Genomic DNA, 15,097 nt, shown 5'->3' on the forward strand with positions numbered 1-15,097 from the left:
TATAGCAGATTTGGGTGCTAATTAGGCATTAAATGAATAATACATTGAATTATTTTTTTTGCCCTTCAAAACTACCAGCATCCAAGACACGTAATGTGCAATTATTTCCTCTTAAATGCAGACATAGAATGAATGGTAGTCAAATAATACAATTTCTGAATGCTCTGGGGGATCTTCTAGGTCCTAGTTTCACCGGGAATGGCAAAATGCAGATGGTCATCAATGAGCTTCTAAGTGCCCTCTGTGACCGAGGGCAGTCCAATGGGCTCCTTTGTTTTCTGAGGAATTCTGGGTGATGAAGGGTGCTGGATAATGGCTAGAGCGCAGGTGGCACAAGTCTAAGTGGGAATCTGATTGAATATACAGTGGTGCCTCGCTATACGAATTTAATTCGTTCCACGGGTCTATTCTTATAATTATTCTCTCAAAGGCACTACTCAGGGGAGGCACTCCTCCTACCCAAAGGATCACCACCAGAAAGGGGTCCTCGAAGACTGTGGCTCAGTCCCATGGCTTTGAGTTGTAGGGTCCGTCAAGGGACCATTCCCTCCCTTATGCAATTCAACATCCATCTGAAACCGTTGGGAGCGGTCACCTGCAAACCTAGGTCACGGAGTCCTCTATCTCTCCATTCCATCTGAATTAGGAGAGGCTATGAAGGTGTTGGACTGGTGTTGGGAGGCAGTGATGGGCTGAATGAGAGCAATAAACTGAGGCTGTTTATTGGTAAGAGAGAGGTGCGGGGAACAGGAATTAGGTGAATGACCTATTCTGGGAAGGACTGCACTTCCCCCTTGAATGAACTGGGTGTTTATGCCCAGCTTAGGTCAGTTTGTCAGCTACGGTTGTTCCTGGAGCAGAAGACCCTCAGTTGTCCATACTCTAGTGACCTCCCACCAGGACTACTGCAACATGGGACTCTCCTTGAAGACAGTGCTGCGTGCAGCTGCTAGGCTGGCAAGTGGGGCATCTGCTGATGGCCTTGCAGCAGTGCTGTTATTCTAGTCAAACACAGGATGTGTTAAAGAAGAAGGAAAGCAAAACTGAACAACTGAAATTCGAATGGTTGGACTCACAGTGGGATCATTTGTCTCGCGAAGTTTGTGTGCTAATTTCAACAGCTGCTCCACTGCAGCACTAGGAACATTTGGAACCTGAAAAAATAAATAAATATAAAATATGGCTAGTGCTGTATAATTCATTCATTATCTGAGTGCTTACATTGCAAAAATGGCATAATCCACAGAGAAGCACCAGCAGCCTTGGAAACACCCAGTTTACAGAACTATAACTTGGGGGGGGGGTAAAAACTTAGGAGGAAAGACCCCCCCCCAAAAAACCCAGATCACTGAGGACAAACACTGCTCAGTAGCCACGGAACATGGGATGTCTGTTTCATGAAAGGGGAACCAAAAATGGGGAAGGAGGCCATGCAAGTAGAAGAGAGTAATCTGGAAAGAGACAGGGCTCGGACAGCAGCACACCATGCTGCAAAAGTTTGTTGCCGATCCCTCTTGTATACATGTAATACACATACACACCATGCATGTATTTCTGTTTATATATGATCTATTCATTTTCGCAGTATAAATGAGAGGGCCAGAACTCAAAAAACACCGTTTGTGCAGCACCTCGCACACCTCCTGCTTCCCAAAAACATAGCTGCCAAGTTCTCCCTTTTTTAAAGGGAAATTCCCTTATGCTGAATAGGCTTCCTCGCGAGAAAAGGGGAAACTTGGCAGCTATGCAAAAAGCTGAGAACAGAAGGGGGGCACAGGTGGGACTCCTTGAATGGCTACCCAAAGCCAAGCAGCAAGGCAAAGTTTTGCAAATACTTACCACCCCTTTAATAACTTTAATTTCTTCACTCTTGTTCAGAGGCTTTATGTCATGGAAAAGGAAAAGCGTCAAGAGCTCTGGGCCCAGCCATTGCTGCGTGGAGCTTCCTATGACAGGTGGCTCTGCTAAGGCGATTATCCTAAAGGAAGGCTGAATGGGGAAAATGGACCTGCGAGAAAATGGTGAGTTTTAGATGTGACATCTTGCCCAGGCCTGAAGAACACCTGAATGCAGCTCAAAAGCTCGTTTCACTTTCGCATTCCCACTCATTGCATGGTCTGAGAGGCGGCAATGCCCACATTATTCTGTTTTTCACTTTGTCGGACCAACACAGTATGGCAGCATTCTGAACAAGAATGGTACGTTAGACCAGTGTTTCCCAACCAGTGTGCCTCCAGATGTTTTGGGACTACAACTCCCATCATCCCTAGCTAGCAAGACCAGTGGTCAGGAATGATGGGAGTTGTAGTCCCAAAACATCTGGAGGCACACTGGTTGGGAAACACTGTGTTAGACATCACTGCTTGGAAAGTGGCGGTTACAAAAAAATAATAATCTTGTATTTCAAAGACTAAGCTGAGAACTGCCTGCTGAAAACACTCAGATCAAAACGCTGATGGTGACATCGGTTATTTTTAGCTTAAAGTCCTAAGCCTCAAAGCTAATCCCCGACTGATAAAACACAAACAACAAAGCATCTGAAATAAATAATGTGAAATGGGAATAATGAATATGCAATTGTCAAAATGTAGCAAATGTCGAAGAAAAGCAACCATGCTGATTACAGAAATAACTACTTTTGAGATACAGTAGGGCAGCTGTCTTCACATTTCTATTTTATACACTTCTATTTTCACTAGTAAACAGGCTAACATGCTCATTTCTGAAACTCATTCCAATCCCTCTGTGTGATGGCTTGTGTCAGGAAATGCAGGGAGACTCTGGCAGTCAGTTCCCTTACAGGCTGCATTGCACTAACAGGGCAAGCGGCTTTCAAAAAGAAAAAAGACTCCCGTGGTAAAATATCTGTGAGCCACTGGGGCAAAGTGTCAGCGATATGCAGCCTCATCACCTTCATGAGGCTCCTCTGAGTCATTGCCAGTTAGCTACAGATCACAGCAAGTCCATGGCTCCTGGTGCACTGCAAATATGCTACAAACACACATTCTGGATGTTAATATTAAAAAGGGCGAGGAGGGTTATAAGAAGGAAAATACCCAGGATTTTAAACAAGCTATTGTGGTTGTTGTGGCCCCAGAGCATTCTATGAACCATGCAGTGGTCCCGGCTCCTTCCTCCTGGGCAGTGTCCAGAAAGTAGTGGGGGGGGTCTCACTTGTGGGGTGCCTCAGGGCTCCGTCCTCCCCCCCCCCGTGCTTTTTAACATATGAAACTGCTGGGAGGTATCATCACAGGGCTTGGGCTGGGTGTTCATGGTTGTGGGGGGTGTGGCAGTCAACAGCTTGAGGTTGAATCCCAACAAGAACTGGTTCTAGGAGACAGGGGGTGGGCAGGTGTGGGGGATTCCCTGGTCCTGAATGGGGTAACTGTGCCCCTGAAGGACCAGGTGTGCAGCCTGGGAGTCATTTTGGACTCACAGCTGTCCATGGAGGCACAGGTCACTTCTGCGTCCAGGGCACATTGCTGGTCTATGACCGTAATAAACTGGTTAAACGGATTGTGTCCAGGGCAGCTGTCTATCAGCTCCACCTGGCACAACGGCCAAGACCCTCCTTGCCTGTGCTCTGTCTTGCCCTGGTACATGCCCTAGTTATTTCCCACTTGGACTACTGCAATACATGTGAGACTACATTTGAAGGTGACTCAGAAACTACAATTAACCCAGAATGCGGCTGCCAGACTGGTGACTGGGAGTGGCCACCAGGGCCATATAACACTAGGCCTAAAAGATCTACATAGGCTCCCAGTACGTTTCCAAGCACAATTCAAAGTGTTGGTGCTGACCTTTAAAGCCCTAAATGGCTTCAGCCCTGAATACCTGAAGGAGCCTCTCCACTCCCATTGCTCAGCCCAGACACTGAGGTCCAGCTCCGAGGCTCTTCTGGCGGTTTCCTCCCTGTGGGAAACGAAGTTACAGGGAACCAGGCAGGGGGCCTTCTTGGCAGTGGCGTCTGCCCTGTGGAACGCCTTCCCATCAGATGTCAAGGAAATAAACAACTACAGTGGTGCCTCGACTTACGAATTTAATCCGTTCCGAAGGCACCTTCGTAAGTCGAAAAATTTGTAAGTCGAAAAACGCCATTAGAAACGCGATTTCCCATAGGAATGCATTGAAAATGGAAAAATCCGTAAGCTGAAGCAACCCTATCTAAAAATTCGTAAGTTGAAAAATCCCTATCTAAAACCGCCGTGGTTTTTTTTTTTTTGGATGTTGAGACATTCGTAAGCGCGCGGCCATTACCCCCATCCGTAAGTCGAAAAATTCGGTTGTCAAGTCGTTCGTAAGTCAAGGTACCACTGTATCTGACTTTTAGAGGACATCTGAAAGCAGCCCTATATAGGGAAGTTTGATCATGTTTGATGTTTTACTGCGTCTGATGCTTTAATTTGTTGGAAGCCAACCAGAGTGGCTGGGGCAACACAGTCAGATGGGTGGCAAACAAACATTAATCATCACCACCACCACCCAGCAGGCTACCTTTGTTGTAGTTCCTCATCAGAGAGCTGTAGATCTTCTTTCAACTTCTGATATCTCTCATTCCTGAGCAACCTAGTGCCATCATACAGAGTAATGTCTCTGTCATGAATCAACCTGCACAGGATTTTACAAAAAAGGGGGCAGTAAGCAGGTTAGAGGTTCTGTTCTAATAATCAGTACTTGTTAATTAGAGAAACACTTCATGCTTGCCCTTCCTGCCACTGACCATCATAGCAATTCCTTCATGTGCTGAAATAGCCACACATAAAACAAACCTACAGGCAAACATGAATGAGGTGAGGGCCATCTTCCAACCTGAACACATTTTCTGAAGGATGTAATTTAGAATCAGAATTAAAGAAGAATCAGGGAACATCCAACTAGGACAAGGAATTAACACTTGCTTTTTAAATTATGCATGAAGTATAATGTCACTAATTATCTTGCTCTCCTATCTTTTGAAAGAATGTAGTATTGAACAGTACAGTGGTACCTCGGTTTAAGTACACAATTGGTTCCGGAAGTCTGTACTTAACCTGAAGCGAACTTTCCCATTGAAAGTAATTGAAAGTGGATTAATCCATTCCAGACGGTCCGTGGAGTACTTAAACTGAAGCGTACTTAACCTGAAGTGAACTTTCCCATTGAAAGTAATGGAAAATGGATTAATCCATTCCAGATGGGTCCGCGGAGTACTTAAACAGAAAGTACTCAAACCGAAGCGTACTTAAACCAAGGTATGACTGTATAACAATACGTTTTAAATGAACAAAATTAAATATATGGGCTAGGACACAGAGATGTCCAGGCATCGAATCTGCACATGCACCCATTGCCCAAGGGTTTCTCTTTCAAAAGGCAACCTCAAATCGCTCTTTAAAGCTTCCATACAGGAAAAGCACTTTGAAAATCCGGAGCAAGCACTCCAGGGGAAAATAAGGGCTAAAAATATCCTACCCACAACACAACTTCCTGTTCCCCCCCAAATTCCAAGGTGTTAACAACAACATAACCAGTACAAATTCAAAATGTGATTTAGAGGAAAGCATAGCAATATTAACATATAACTGAAGGCAAGTTCACAGAATCAGTGGTGTTAACTAAACCAGAAATGTACACACCGAACATTTTCACACTTTATTATCACCATCACAGATAAATCTCATTTCAATCCCTAATGAAACAATTTATAATGATGACATCTAGAGGGGCAGTTAGAAACCAACAGCAAATTCAGAAGACTACAGCTCCAGTTATGAAACAACCATTTCATACTGAAAGAATTAATGCTATGGCCTAGGCCAGGCATCCCCAAACTGCGGCCCTCCAGATGTTTTGGCCTACAACTCCCATGATCCCTACTTAACAGGACCAGTGGTTGGGGAAGATGGGAACTGTAGTCCAAAACATCTGGAGGGCCGAAGTTTGGGGATGCCTGGCCGAGGGCCACTTTAGACTTTACATGGAAGATGTCTTTCCTGTGTATACGCCACATGCCCACATGAAGAATATGAAAACACAGGAAGACTGTGCTGCAGGATAACCATAGGGAAACATGTGCCAGGACAGCCACAACTAGTGGAAGTCACTTTGTATGTGCTCAGTCTGGTTTCTAGATTCAGCCTTTATCTTAATTAAATGCTACAGTGTGGAATATTCCTACATGTAATTCATATATTTCCATTCAATGTGAGCATCATATATAAAACCATACACTTAGCCCTACACTTTCCATCATTTTTAACAACTTAAGCAACCCAAGGATCACTCAGGACCAAAATGGAAGTGACACCTGTCACGTGGTTTGGTCTTGTGTGGCAGTTTTAAAAAGGAAAAAAATATCAGTCATGGTAGGATTAGTAGAGCTAGATTAGGTCCATTGTGTGGAGGTAAAGGTAAAGGGACCCCTGTCTGTTAAGTCTAGTCACGGACGACTCTGGGGTTGCGGCACCCATCTTGCTTTACTGGCCGAGGGAGCCGACGTACAGCTTCCGGGTCATGTGGCCAGCATGACTAAGCCGCTTCTGGCGAAACCAGAGCAGCACACGGAAACGCCGTTTACCTTCCCACTGCAGCGGTACTTATTTATCTACTTGCACTTTGACGTGCTTTCGAACTGCAGGAGCTGGGACCGAGCAACGGGAGCTCACCCCATCGCCGGGTTCGAACCGCCAACCTTCTGATTGGCAAGCCCAAGAGGCTCAGTGGTGTAAACCACAGCAACACCCGCGTCCCTAATTCTGAAGCACAATCTTCCTGTGTTTTCATATTCCTCATGTGCGCATGTAGCATATGCACAGGAAAGACAATTGTGTGGAGGGAGGTGCTTAAATCCTATGCCCCACCTGTAGTGCCATTTAAAAGGGCTATGGCAGGGCAACAGTTAAAGCCCCCTCCCTCCACATTCTGCATCAAGATCACCCTTCTTCAGAACTGCTTTTCAAATCAGCCATGTAAGGCCAACCTAAGTGGCGGACATGACATCTGCTGTGCTCCTCGGTCCTTTTTTGTCAACCTATTTATTTATAGTCTTTTAAGTGAACTGACTTTTTATGGCCATTTCGCACTTGCTGGCAGCTCCTCTCATGCCTTGGAAGCATGTGGGATTGCAAGCAGGCTGGGCTCATGCAGAAACAACATTTCCATGAACTAGGGGGCTCTCTGTGGGGCTGCTACAACTTGCACACCTCTGTTGGCTTCAAAAAATATCACCTGGACTCCACAATTCATGACCGGTTCGCCAAATTGGTGACTCTTCACAAGCACTGTCAGAATCGCCTGGAAACACTCCTGCAGAAGCCCCTGGTGAGTGTGGACCTGTCCTTCTTAAAGCCTCGGTCGTCGCATCCTTCATTAATGCCCCACAGATCTATTCCTCTAGGATTGTCACACTGACCTTTGCAGAACAGCGAGGGTGCCTGCGTTGACACGGTGAATCCCATCCAGAATAACAAGCTTCCCCTCCAGGGCAGCTGTTATAAGTGCAGATGGTCTCCAGGAAGTGTCCCCATTAGGGAGAGTGTACCTTTGCTGCAGCAGATCTCGGGCTGTCATATCCTATGAGTAACAACAGCGGCAGCAAACTACTATTAGTGTGAGTCTCAATAATACAAGGCATTTATTTTGCTGACAGTGTAATATTTTGCTTTAATCAACACATAAAAAAAGGAATCATGATCGTTTTAGCCATGGATTTATGCACATGTATGCACACAGGCACACATATATAATGTGCAATACACAGATAAGCATGCTACACCTTTGTCTCCAGAACAGGCAACAAGCATTGCCGCAAATGAAAGGATGTTGCCAATTAAGGCAAAATACTCTTTTAGTCCTGGTGCAGATTTCTGTAATCCGTCATCCTTACTTAGTTGCCACTGCTACCTAGGCATCAACCGATTGTCTTCAATTGGCAATACCAAGAACAGAGCAGTAGAAAAGAAAAAACTGGTTTCTAAGCAACATCAATGTGCAATATTGTTATTTTGTCATCTTATTTTCCCTTATTCAGGTCCAGGGCTCCCATAGCCTCTCCCGATCCAGATGCCATCCAAAAAGCATATATCTCTTCATCTAGATATTAAATGCTTCTGGTGAAAAAATGGTGCCAAGTCATGTAGGCTGCACCAGACCACCTTAACACAAACCCAAATTTGTTGTTTTAAAGTAAACATAAAAGCAACCTGTCACAGGATCGCTGGCGGCTACTCTAGAGTAACGACTCTCAGACACGTTGCCTTCTCATGCTTTTATTCTGTGCAGACTATTTACAGTGCAGAAGCTGTACAACGTACATGTTCTCAGTCTGGGTCAGTACCCCGGAATGGTGATTCCCGCGTCTTTTTCAAACAAAGTAGTCTGGGAATCCCCAATCTCCGTCCCCGTTTCTTCTTGCGCATCTCCGGAACTGGAGGGAGGGGTCTTCTAGCCGTGTTTTCCTGCCTCCCCTTTTCCCTCTCCCTTTCTTCCTGTCCTAAGCGGTGCAGAGGCTCTGTGACCCTGTCAGAGCCTTGCCCTCTACTTCCTGCTTCCCCGCTAGACTCATCTCCTTCCCCACTCCCGCTTGTGCTCGGGGAGGAACTGGTTGTCAAGATGGGAGGGGGTAGTCTATAGCTCCTGTCCCTCACACAACCTAAACTAGAAACATGCAGATTTATTTTTAAAATGAAATCAGCTACAGTTTCCAACAGATCACAGAATCAATGGCCTACTTTTCACTGTGGTGCCTAGGCTATACCACCTCAGACTGCAGGTGAGATCTCACATTGCTCTTCTATATAAAAATTAACACCCCTGCAACACAGGAACCAGAGAAAATAGACTACAATTCTTCCCCCATGCATCCATTTTCTCAGGGCAAGGACTTCAACTGCATGGCATCTGAAATGGTATAACCTGGTCCAACCCCCTTAGTAAGGAATAGGGTAACACTGTAAGAGATGAGCGACACTGTAAGAGATCCAAATGCAACCCACTGGCCAGTGTGTGACAAGCCTAGGAGGCCAAGGGTTGGGGTATCAATAAACTTACCTGATATAGCATGATGGGTTCTATGTTATACCCCAATGTAGCTGCAAATTCCTTAGCAAGAACTGTTTTGCCACAACCCTGGAGGGAAAAAGGAGAACAAGCTGATTGAAGCAGCTGTACATTCAACCTAAGCAGGTAACAATTCCTTCCAGGTGAGGCGCATAATAGAAATCAGTTTGTGATAAATTAGTATGGGCAGTTCCCCCACCCCCACCAACTGGTATAAGTTTGTGTCTATCACAATACTGCATTAAATTTAGCGCTATGTACACTTAATGGCACTTAATACACATTATGGCACTTAACAACAACAACAATAATTTATTATTTATACCCCGCCCATCTGGCTGGGTTTCCCCAGCCACTCTGGGCGGCTTCCAACAGAATATTAAAATACAATAATCTATTAAACATTAAAAGCTTCCCTAAACAGGGCTGCCTTCAGATGTCTTCTAAAAGTCTGGTACGGTAGTTGCTTTTCTCTTTGACATCTGGTGGGAGGGCGTTCCACAGGGCAGGTGCCACTACCGAGAAGGCCCTCTGCCTGGTTCCCTGTAACTTGGCTTCTCACAGTGAGGGAACAGCCAGAAGGCCCTCAGCACTGGACCTCAGTGTCCGGGCAGAACGATGGGGGTGGAGACGCTCCTTCAGGTATACTTACTTTTTCTCCAATCAAACAGATATCTTTAACCATGTGGGACAATATCATTTCTGCCAATTGCTGTTCATGGCTGGGAGTCTTAACGAAATGGTCTGTCCCAGAATGCAGGTTTAGTGGCCTAGTCCCAGCAGGAACCTAAAAGACAGATAGCACTATGTTAAGTATAATTGGTTTAATTCACACAGAAATGGTGAATGCCTGTGTATTGGTGAAAAGGTTTAACATGGGGTTTTTCCATGGGGCTATATTAAAGCCAAGAAAGGGTATCTGAGTTCTAGCTGAATTGATAATTAACCGTAGTTCTCTAGTAGTGAACATATGAGTGAGTAACTTTAGATCAGGTGATTAAGGTACTGAGTTGCAAATTCACCATCTTTGAAGGGTGGTGGCTGGAATCTTTTGTTCTTTCGGACTCTATGGAGTAAAGATGTGTAAAAGACTCTCCTGAAGGGAGAGAAAACAGCTCCAGGGAAAATGGGGGATGGAATGTAGGCAATGCACCCCCCCCTCTCCCTGTGTGTGTGTGTGTGTGTGTGTGTGTGTGTGTGTGAGAGAGAGAGAGAGAGAGAGAGAGAGAGAGAGAGAGAGAGAGAGAGAGAGAGAGAGAGAGAGAGAGAGAGAGAGCTATGTTTGTCAGCTCTCATTACAAGCTTATTTTATTTCTAAGAAGATGCTGTGCCTGTGCTGGATATGCACAACGTTCTGCAAGTAAAATTTTGAATAATATTCATGAGTCTGGACCATGCTTCATTCTAAAAGGACTGTGTTTCCATGCACCCATTTGCTTCAAACTGTGCAATAATAATATCTGTAATATGCTAACAACACATAGTTCTCTCTGCTCAAGAATTCACTCCAGAAAACGAATTCTGACATTTCCCTGTCAAATAATATTAATATAACTTGTTTCCTGAATAACAAACAAACCATATGTAAGGCTACATCCATAGCTCAGCTTAAGCCTTTCTCATTGACTGCTGTATCATCAAACAATAAACTATGGTTTAGCACTACAAGGGCGTTCCTGCTTGTATGTGCTTATGTATGTGCTTGCACGCATACATAAGCACCTGGCACTGCACTGCCACAATCATGATTTTGGAAGTTTTCACTTCTGCTTTAGATTGTCATGACATCCAAGCAAGTTTGTCAGCATCCCAGTTAACAGGAATGCAACATATTCTTAGTTTTTATGTCAAATTCTGGGAAAGCCAGAAACGAAAGGAAGGCAGCAACATAGCTATACAGTGCAATAAAGTTTATCCTCCCACTTGTTAAACAATTAAATAGTTACCTGAAATGTCACAGCTTCTCCGGCTATCTGAATTGTCACGTCAGCCTGCAACATCTTGCCATCCTCCCTCTTGTTCACATTTATAACTCTTGTAGGTACAACAGGTCTTTCTGAATCCTGGAGCTCAAATCGCTAAGAAAGAGGAATAGAAGGTCTAGGTTATTCTATTTGTGAAAGTATTTTCAGCCCCAAACTCCTCCACCTTGTTTGGTTTGCACAGGGCATCCTTAGTCTGGGCTTGGCCACCATGCTGAACTTGCACCAATGTTACAGGGTCACCAAGAGCCATAGGCAATTATTATTATTATTATTATTATTATTATTATTATTATTATTTAATTTTGTCAGTCACTTTCTCTTGCCCAGGGCAACTCAGAGGGGCTTACAGCCAAACAGAGAGATCCAGTGTCTAGAAGTTGCCCCTGGCCAGTGACAGTGTTCATGGGGGATAAAGAAGGAACCTGGGAAACCTGGGACAGATCACAACATTGGCTGCAATCACATAAAGGGTGAGGATTACATCAGACAGCTTCCATAATGACCAGTTGTCTGCTCCTTTAATCAGACCTCCTGTAGACATGACACCCCCCCCCCAAAAAAGAGACTCAGGTGGGGATAGTATTTGCTTTCTGTTAAAGAACAGATTTAATAGCAAAATGAAGCCTCATAACTAGGAAAAGTAAAATGATCCCAAAATGTATGATTATTTTTTCAATTATTTCAGATCTAGCTTAATATGTTGAAATTAATCAAACGTCATCAGTTTGAAGGGAACGTAGCAAACATGGCAAGCTTCCTGAAAAAATAGTTAGGCTACAATCCTATGCACATTTACTTGGAAGCAAGGCCTATTAAACACACTGGGAATTACTTTCAAGAAGTATATGTCCCCTTAAGCAAGAGCACTGTCAATGCAGATCTTCTGTTTCAGTCAATTAACTTATATTTAACAAGCCTAGAGGGCACCAAGAACAAAGAAGACTACGTCCCTCAAGACATCCTTACTATTCAATCATCATTAGACTTCAACATGTCAAAAAGAATCACAAAACATACACAGCCCAACAAGACAACAAGAAGAATCCACCGACAGCATACGAATCAATCTGGCTAGCTAACCGGATCCGAAAACACACACACACACACACACACACACACACATAAACAAACAAGCAAATCTCACTACAGCCAACCAAAGACAACCAAACACACTCTAAGCCAGGCTTCCTCAACCTCAGCCCTCCAGCTGTTTTGAGACTACAATTCCCATCATCCCTGACCACTGGTCCTGCTAGCTAGGGATCATGGGAGTTGTAGGCCAAAAACATCTGGAGGGCCGAGGTTGAGGAAGCCTGCTCTAAGCCACCCCAACCTCTCTCACCACCAAGGAACTACAGCAAGCGAATAGTAAGAGAACCCACACAAGTGATGCTGACACAAAACCCCACACATACACTGCGTAGAAGAATAGAAGCAATGCCACCTGACCCCACCCCACTCACCATTCCCCTCTCCCTCTTTTCTTCCTAACCTAACACTGTATGCAACACTAATGTCTCACAACAGATGAAACTGATCTGTAGAAAACACAACTTGAAAAAAGAGACAATGCACGTTTTTTGTAAATTAAGAAATCTTTAATAAAAATTTCTTTTTAAAAAAAAGAACTACGAAAACAAAACACAGCTCATGGAATGCCTACACTTACAGTTTTTGTCAGTCCTCTCTGTCCCCACCCAAAACGACACAAAATAAATACAGAAAGCCACAGTAACTAGAAGACACTTTTGGAGAAACATAAAACAGCAGAAGAGAAAGTTCTTGAACCCGTAGGGCTTTCTCTTGCTTTGAAACCAATAATTTAGCCATTATTATTATTATTTTATTCCAGAGAACTGGAAAAGTGTGGCTGCTACCTATGCCAGAATAATTTGTATGGAAACAGTGAGTGCTTACCTTTAAGGCATCTTCTACGGCCGTCTTGCCTTCCCTCCCCAAAAGAACATTATACGGATAAAGCCACCTGATTATATGCTGGATTGAGATCATAGGCAAGCAGTTCTGGAAGTGTGGGGGGGGGCACACAGAAAAAGTGAACATAGAAACACTGTTGTGCTAAACCTGAAAGAAACATAATGCCAATATTTTGCGGGAAATAGGCAAGCGAGTACCATTCATCAGTACTTCAAAAGTTATTTGGCAAGCTCTATTTTCCGAGGTTCCTAGATTCTACTAGCCTGAAAAAGATAGCTCTGAAATTAGAGAAACCCAAGCAAAAAAGCAGTATTTTCTCAAGGCCATAGGCAGGGCCAGCTGAAGATGTTTGACTGTCTACTAGGCAAAAGGACAAAGGTTGCCTCTGAATTACTACTACTTCCTGCTACTTAGCCAACTCCAGATCCACAGGAGGAACTCTCCTCTGGGTCCATGCCTGGGAAGTGATCTCAGAAGTCTGCAGTGCCTTGTCAAAAGCTATTTGGAAGCCCAAGTCCACTCTGTTAACCAGATCAGCTCTATCAATATTCTAGTTCACATTCTCAAAGAACTTTAAAATATTTGTGGCTCTGCTTCAGCAAGACTTGCCATTTGCAAGCCTTGCGCAACCGATGACCACAAGAAGACCTTCTGCCTTGGATTAGGTAAAGGTAAAGGTAAAGGGACCCCTGACCATTAGGTCCAGTCGTGACCGACTCTGGGGTTGCGCACTCATCTCACATTATTGGCCGAGGGAGCCGGCGTATAGCTTCCAGGTCATGTGGCCAGCATGACAAAGCCGCTTCTGGCAAACCAGAGCAGCACATGGAAACGCCGTTTACCTTCCCGCTGTAGCGGTTCCTATTTATCTACTTGCATTTTGACGTGCTTTCGAACTGCTAGGTTGGCAGGAGCTGGGACCAAGCAACGGGAGCTCACCCCGTCACAGGGATTTGAACCGCCGACCTTCTGGGTTCCTGCCTTGGATTAGTAACTATGAATTTGATTGACCTAATACAATAGGGAGCTTAAAGAGGTTGTATTTCCTATAAATTCCATAATCTCTCAAAGTGTCATGCAGCTTTGTTCAATAATAACCCAAGTGATTCCTTTCAGTTACAGTCTTGAATCTGTGGCTTTACTGGTTGAGCTTTATTCTGTTCTGCAGGATTGCTGCTGTGCAAATTTGAGCCTTGACTGCGAGATCCAAAAAACATTGGTTCATTGGCCAAGATTTGACATGGTGCTATTGGACATTTGACATTTGAAACAGGCCACAGAGTGCGTGCAGAGTAGACCACACAGATGGAATCACTAAAGAGACACAAAGAGATATTTGCAAGGTTTGATAACAAAACATACACCTTACCGTGTCTATAATCATCACCCACCAGGGGACCGAGTAAGGTACATACAGCACATTATATACCATTCACAATTGCTGACACAGCTAATTACAGTGACTTATCAGCACCTGCTACACAGCTATAAAAACTAGGTCAGGATATGCACCCTGACTTTTAAAGTGGTACACATCCTGTGAAACAATAATGAACCCTAACTTTTCAACAGGTGCGCACTGGCCTCAATTGGATCTTCATGTTAACAGCTCTCGGCTGCCCACAGTGGAGCAGAGAGATGTTAGGCGACATACTGTAGTTCACGCATCTGTAGCAGCGTAACAAAGAAGAAGTAGAAATACAAAACTGTTTTCAATTGCAGGTGACAACTATGTTAGGAAAGAAAATAAGCCTTCACTGCAGCAATTTGCTATTTTCTCTCTTTTTTTCCCTTGCTACATTGTAGAAGCAGTTTCTTTATCCTTAATACCTGAACGCTTTCCCTAAGCTCCAGATAAGGAATCTCCATCTCAGTATCCATTATTTATTTGCAAGGACATACCAGAATCTGCACAGCAGATGCTAAGGTGTCCAAAGGAAAATCAGGAAGACCCAGGGCGGAGGATTCTTGGGTGCAAAAAGTAGTTGCAAATGACAAAAGTTTAGAAATTCTAGAAAGAAAACCCAAAGGAAAAAAATGTTGAGACAAACAATACTTCTAAATAGAACACTTTTTAAAAGAAAAAAATAAGATTCATTTTTTTACCAACTTCACCCCACTGGTTCCTTCACTAAATC

The 15,097-nt window shown here is 44.1% G+C and overlaps 1 protein-coding gene across 1 annotated transcript in view; it reads right to left on the reverse strand.

The window, feature by feature from the left end:
* The window catches only part of VWA8 (von Willebrand factor A domain containing 8), an 86,936-nt gene that overhangs the window by 56,203 nt on the left and 15,636 nt on the right, over positions 1-15,097 (reverse strand). The window contains exons 8-16 of the mRNA XM_060278247.1: positions 14,862-14,970; positions 12,942-13,046; positions 10,986-11,117; positions 9,692-9,826; positions 9,031-9,108; positions 7,394-7,554; positions 4,498-4,611; positions 1,840-2,008; positions 1,077-1,154 (exon numbers count right to left, since the gene is read on the reverse strand). Of these exons, the coding sequence (XP_060134230.1) occupies positions 1,077-1,154; positions 1,840-2,008; positions 4,498-4,611; positions 7,394-7,554; positions 9,031-9,108; positions 9,692-9,826; positions 10,986-11,117; positions 12,942-13,046; positions 14,862-14,970 (1,081 nt within the window). The remainder of the gene's footprint in view (positions 1-1,076; positions 1,155-1,839; positions 2,009-4,497; positions 4,612-7,393; positions 7,555-9,030; positions 9,109-9,691; positions 9,827-10,985; positions 11,118-12,941; positions 13,047-14,861; positions 14,971-15,097) is intronic.

Source organism: Zootoca vivipara, chromosome 8, assembly GCF_963506605.1.
Source record: "Zootoca vivipara chromosome 8, rZooViv1.1, whole genome shotgun sequence".
Taxonomy (NCBI): domain Eukaryota; kingdom Metazoa; phylum Chordata; class Lepidosauria; order Squamata; family Lacertidae; genus Zootoca; species Zootoca vivipara.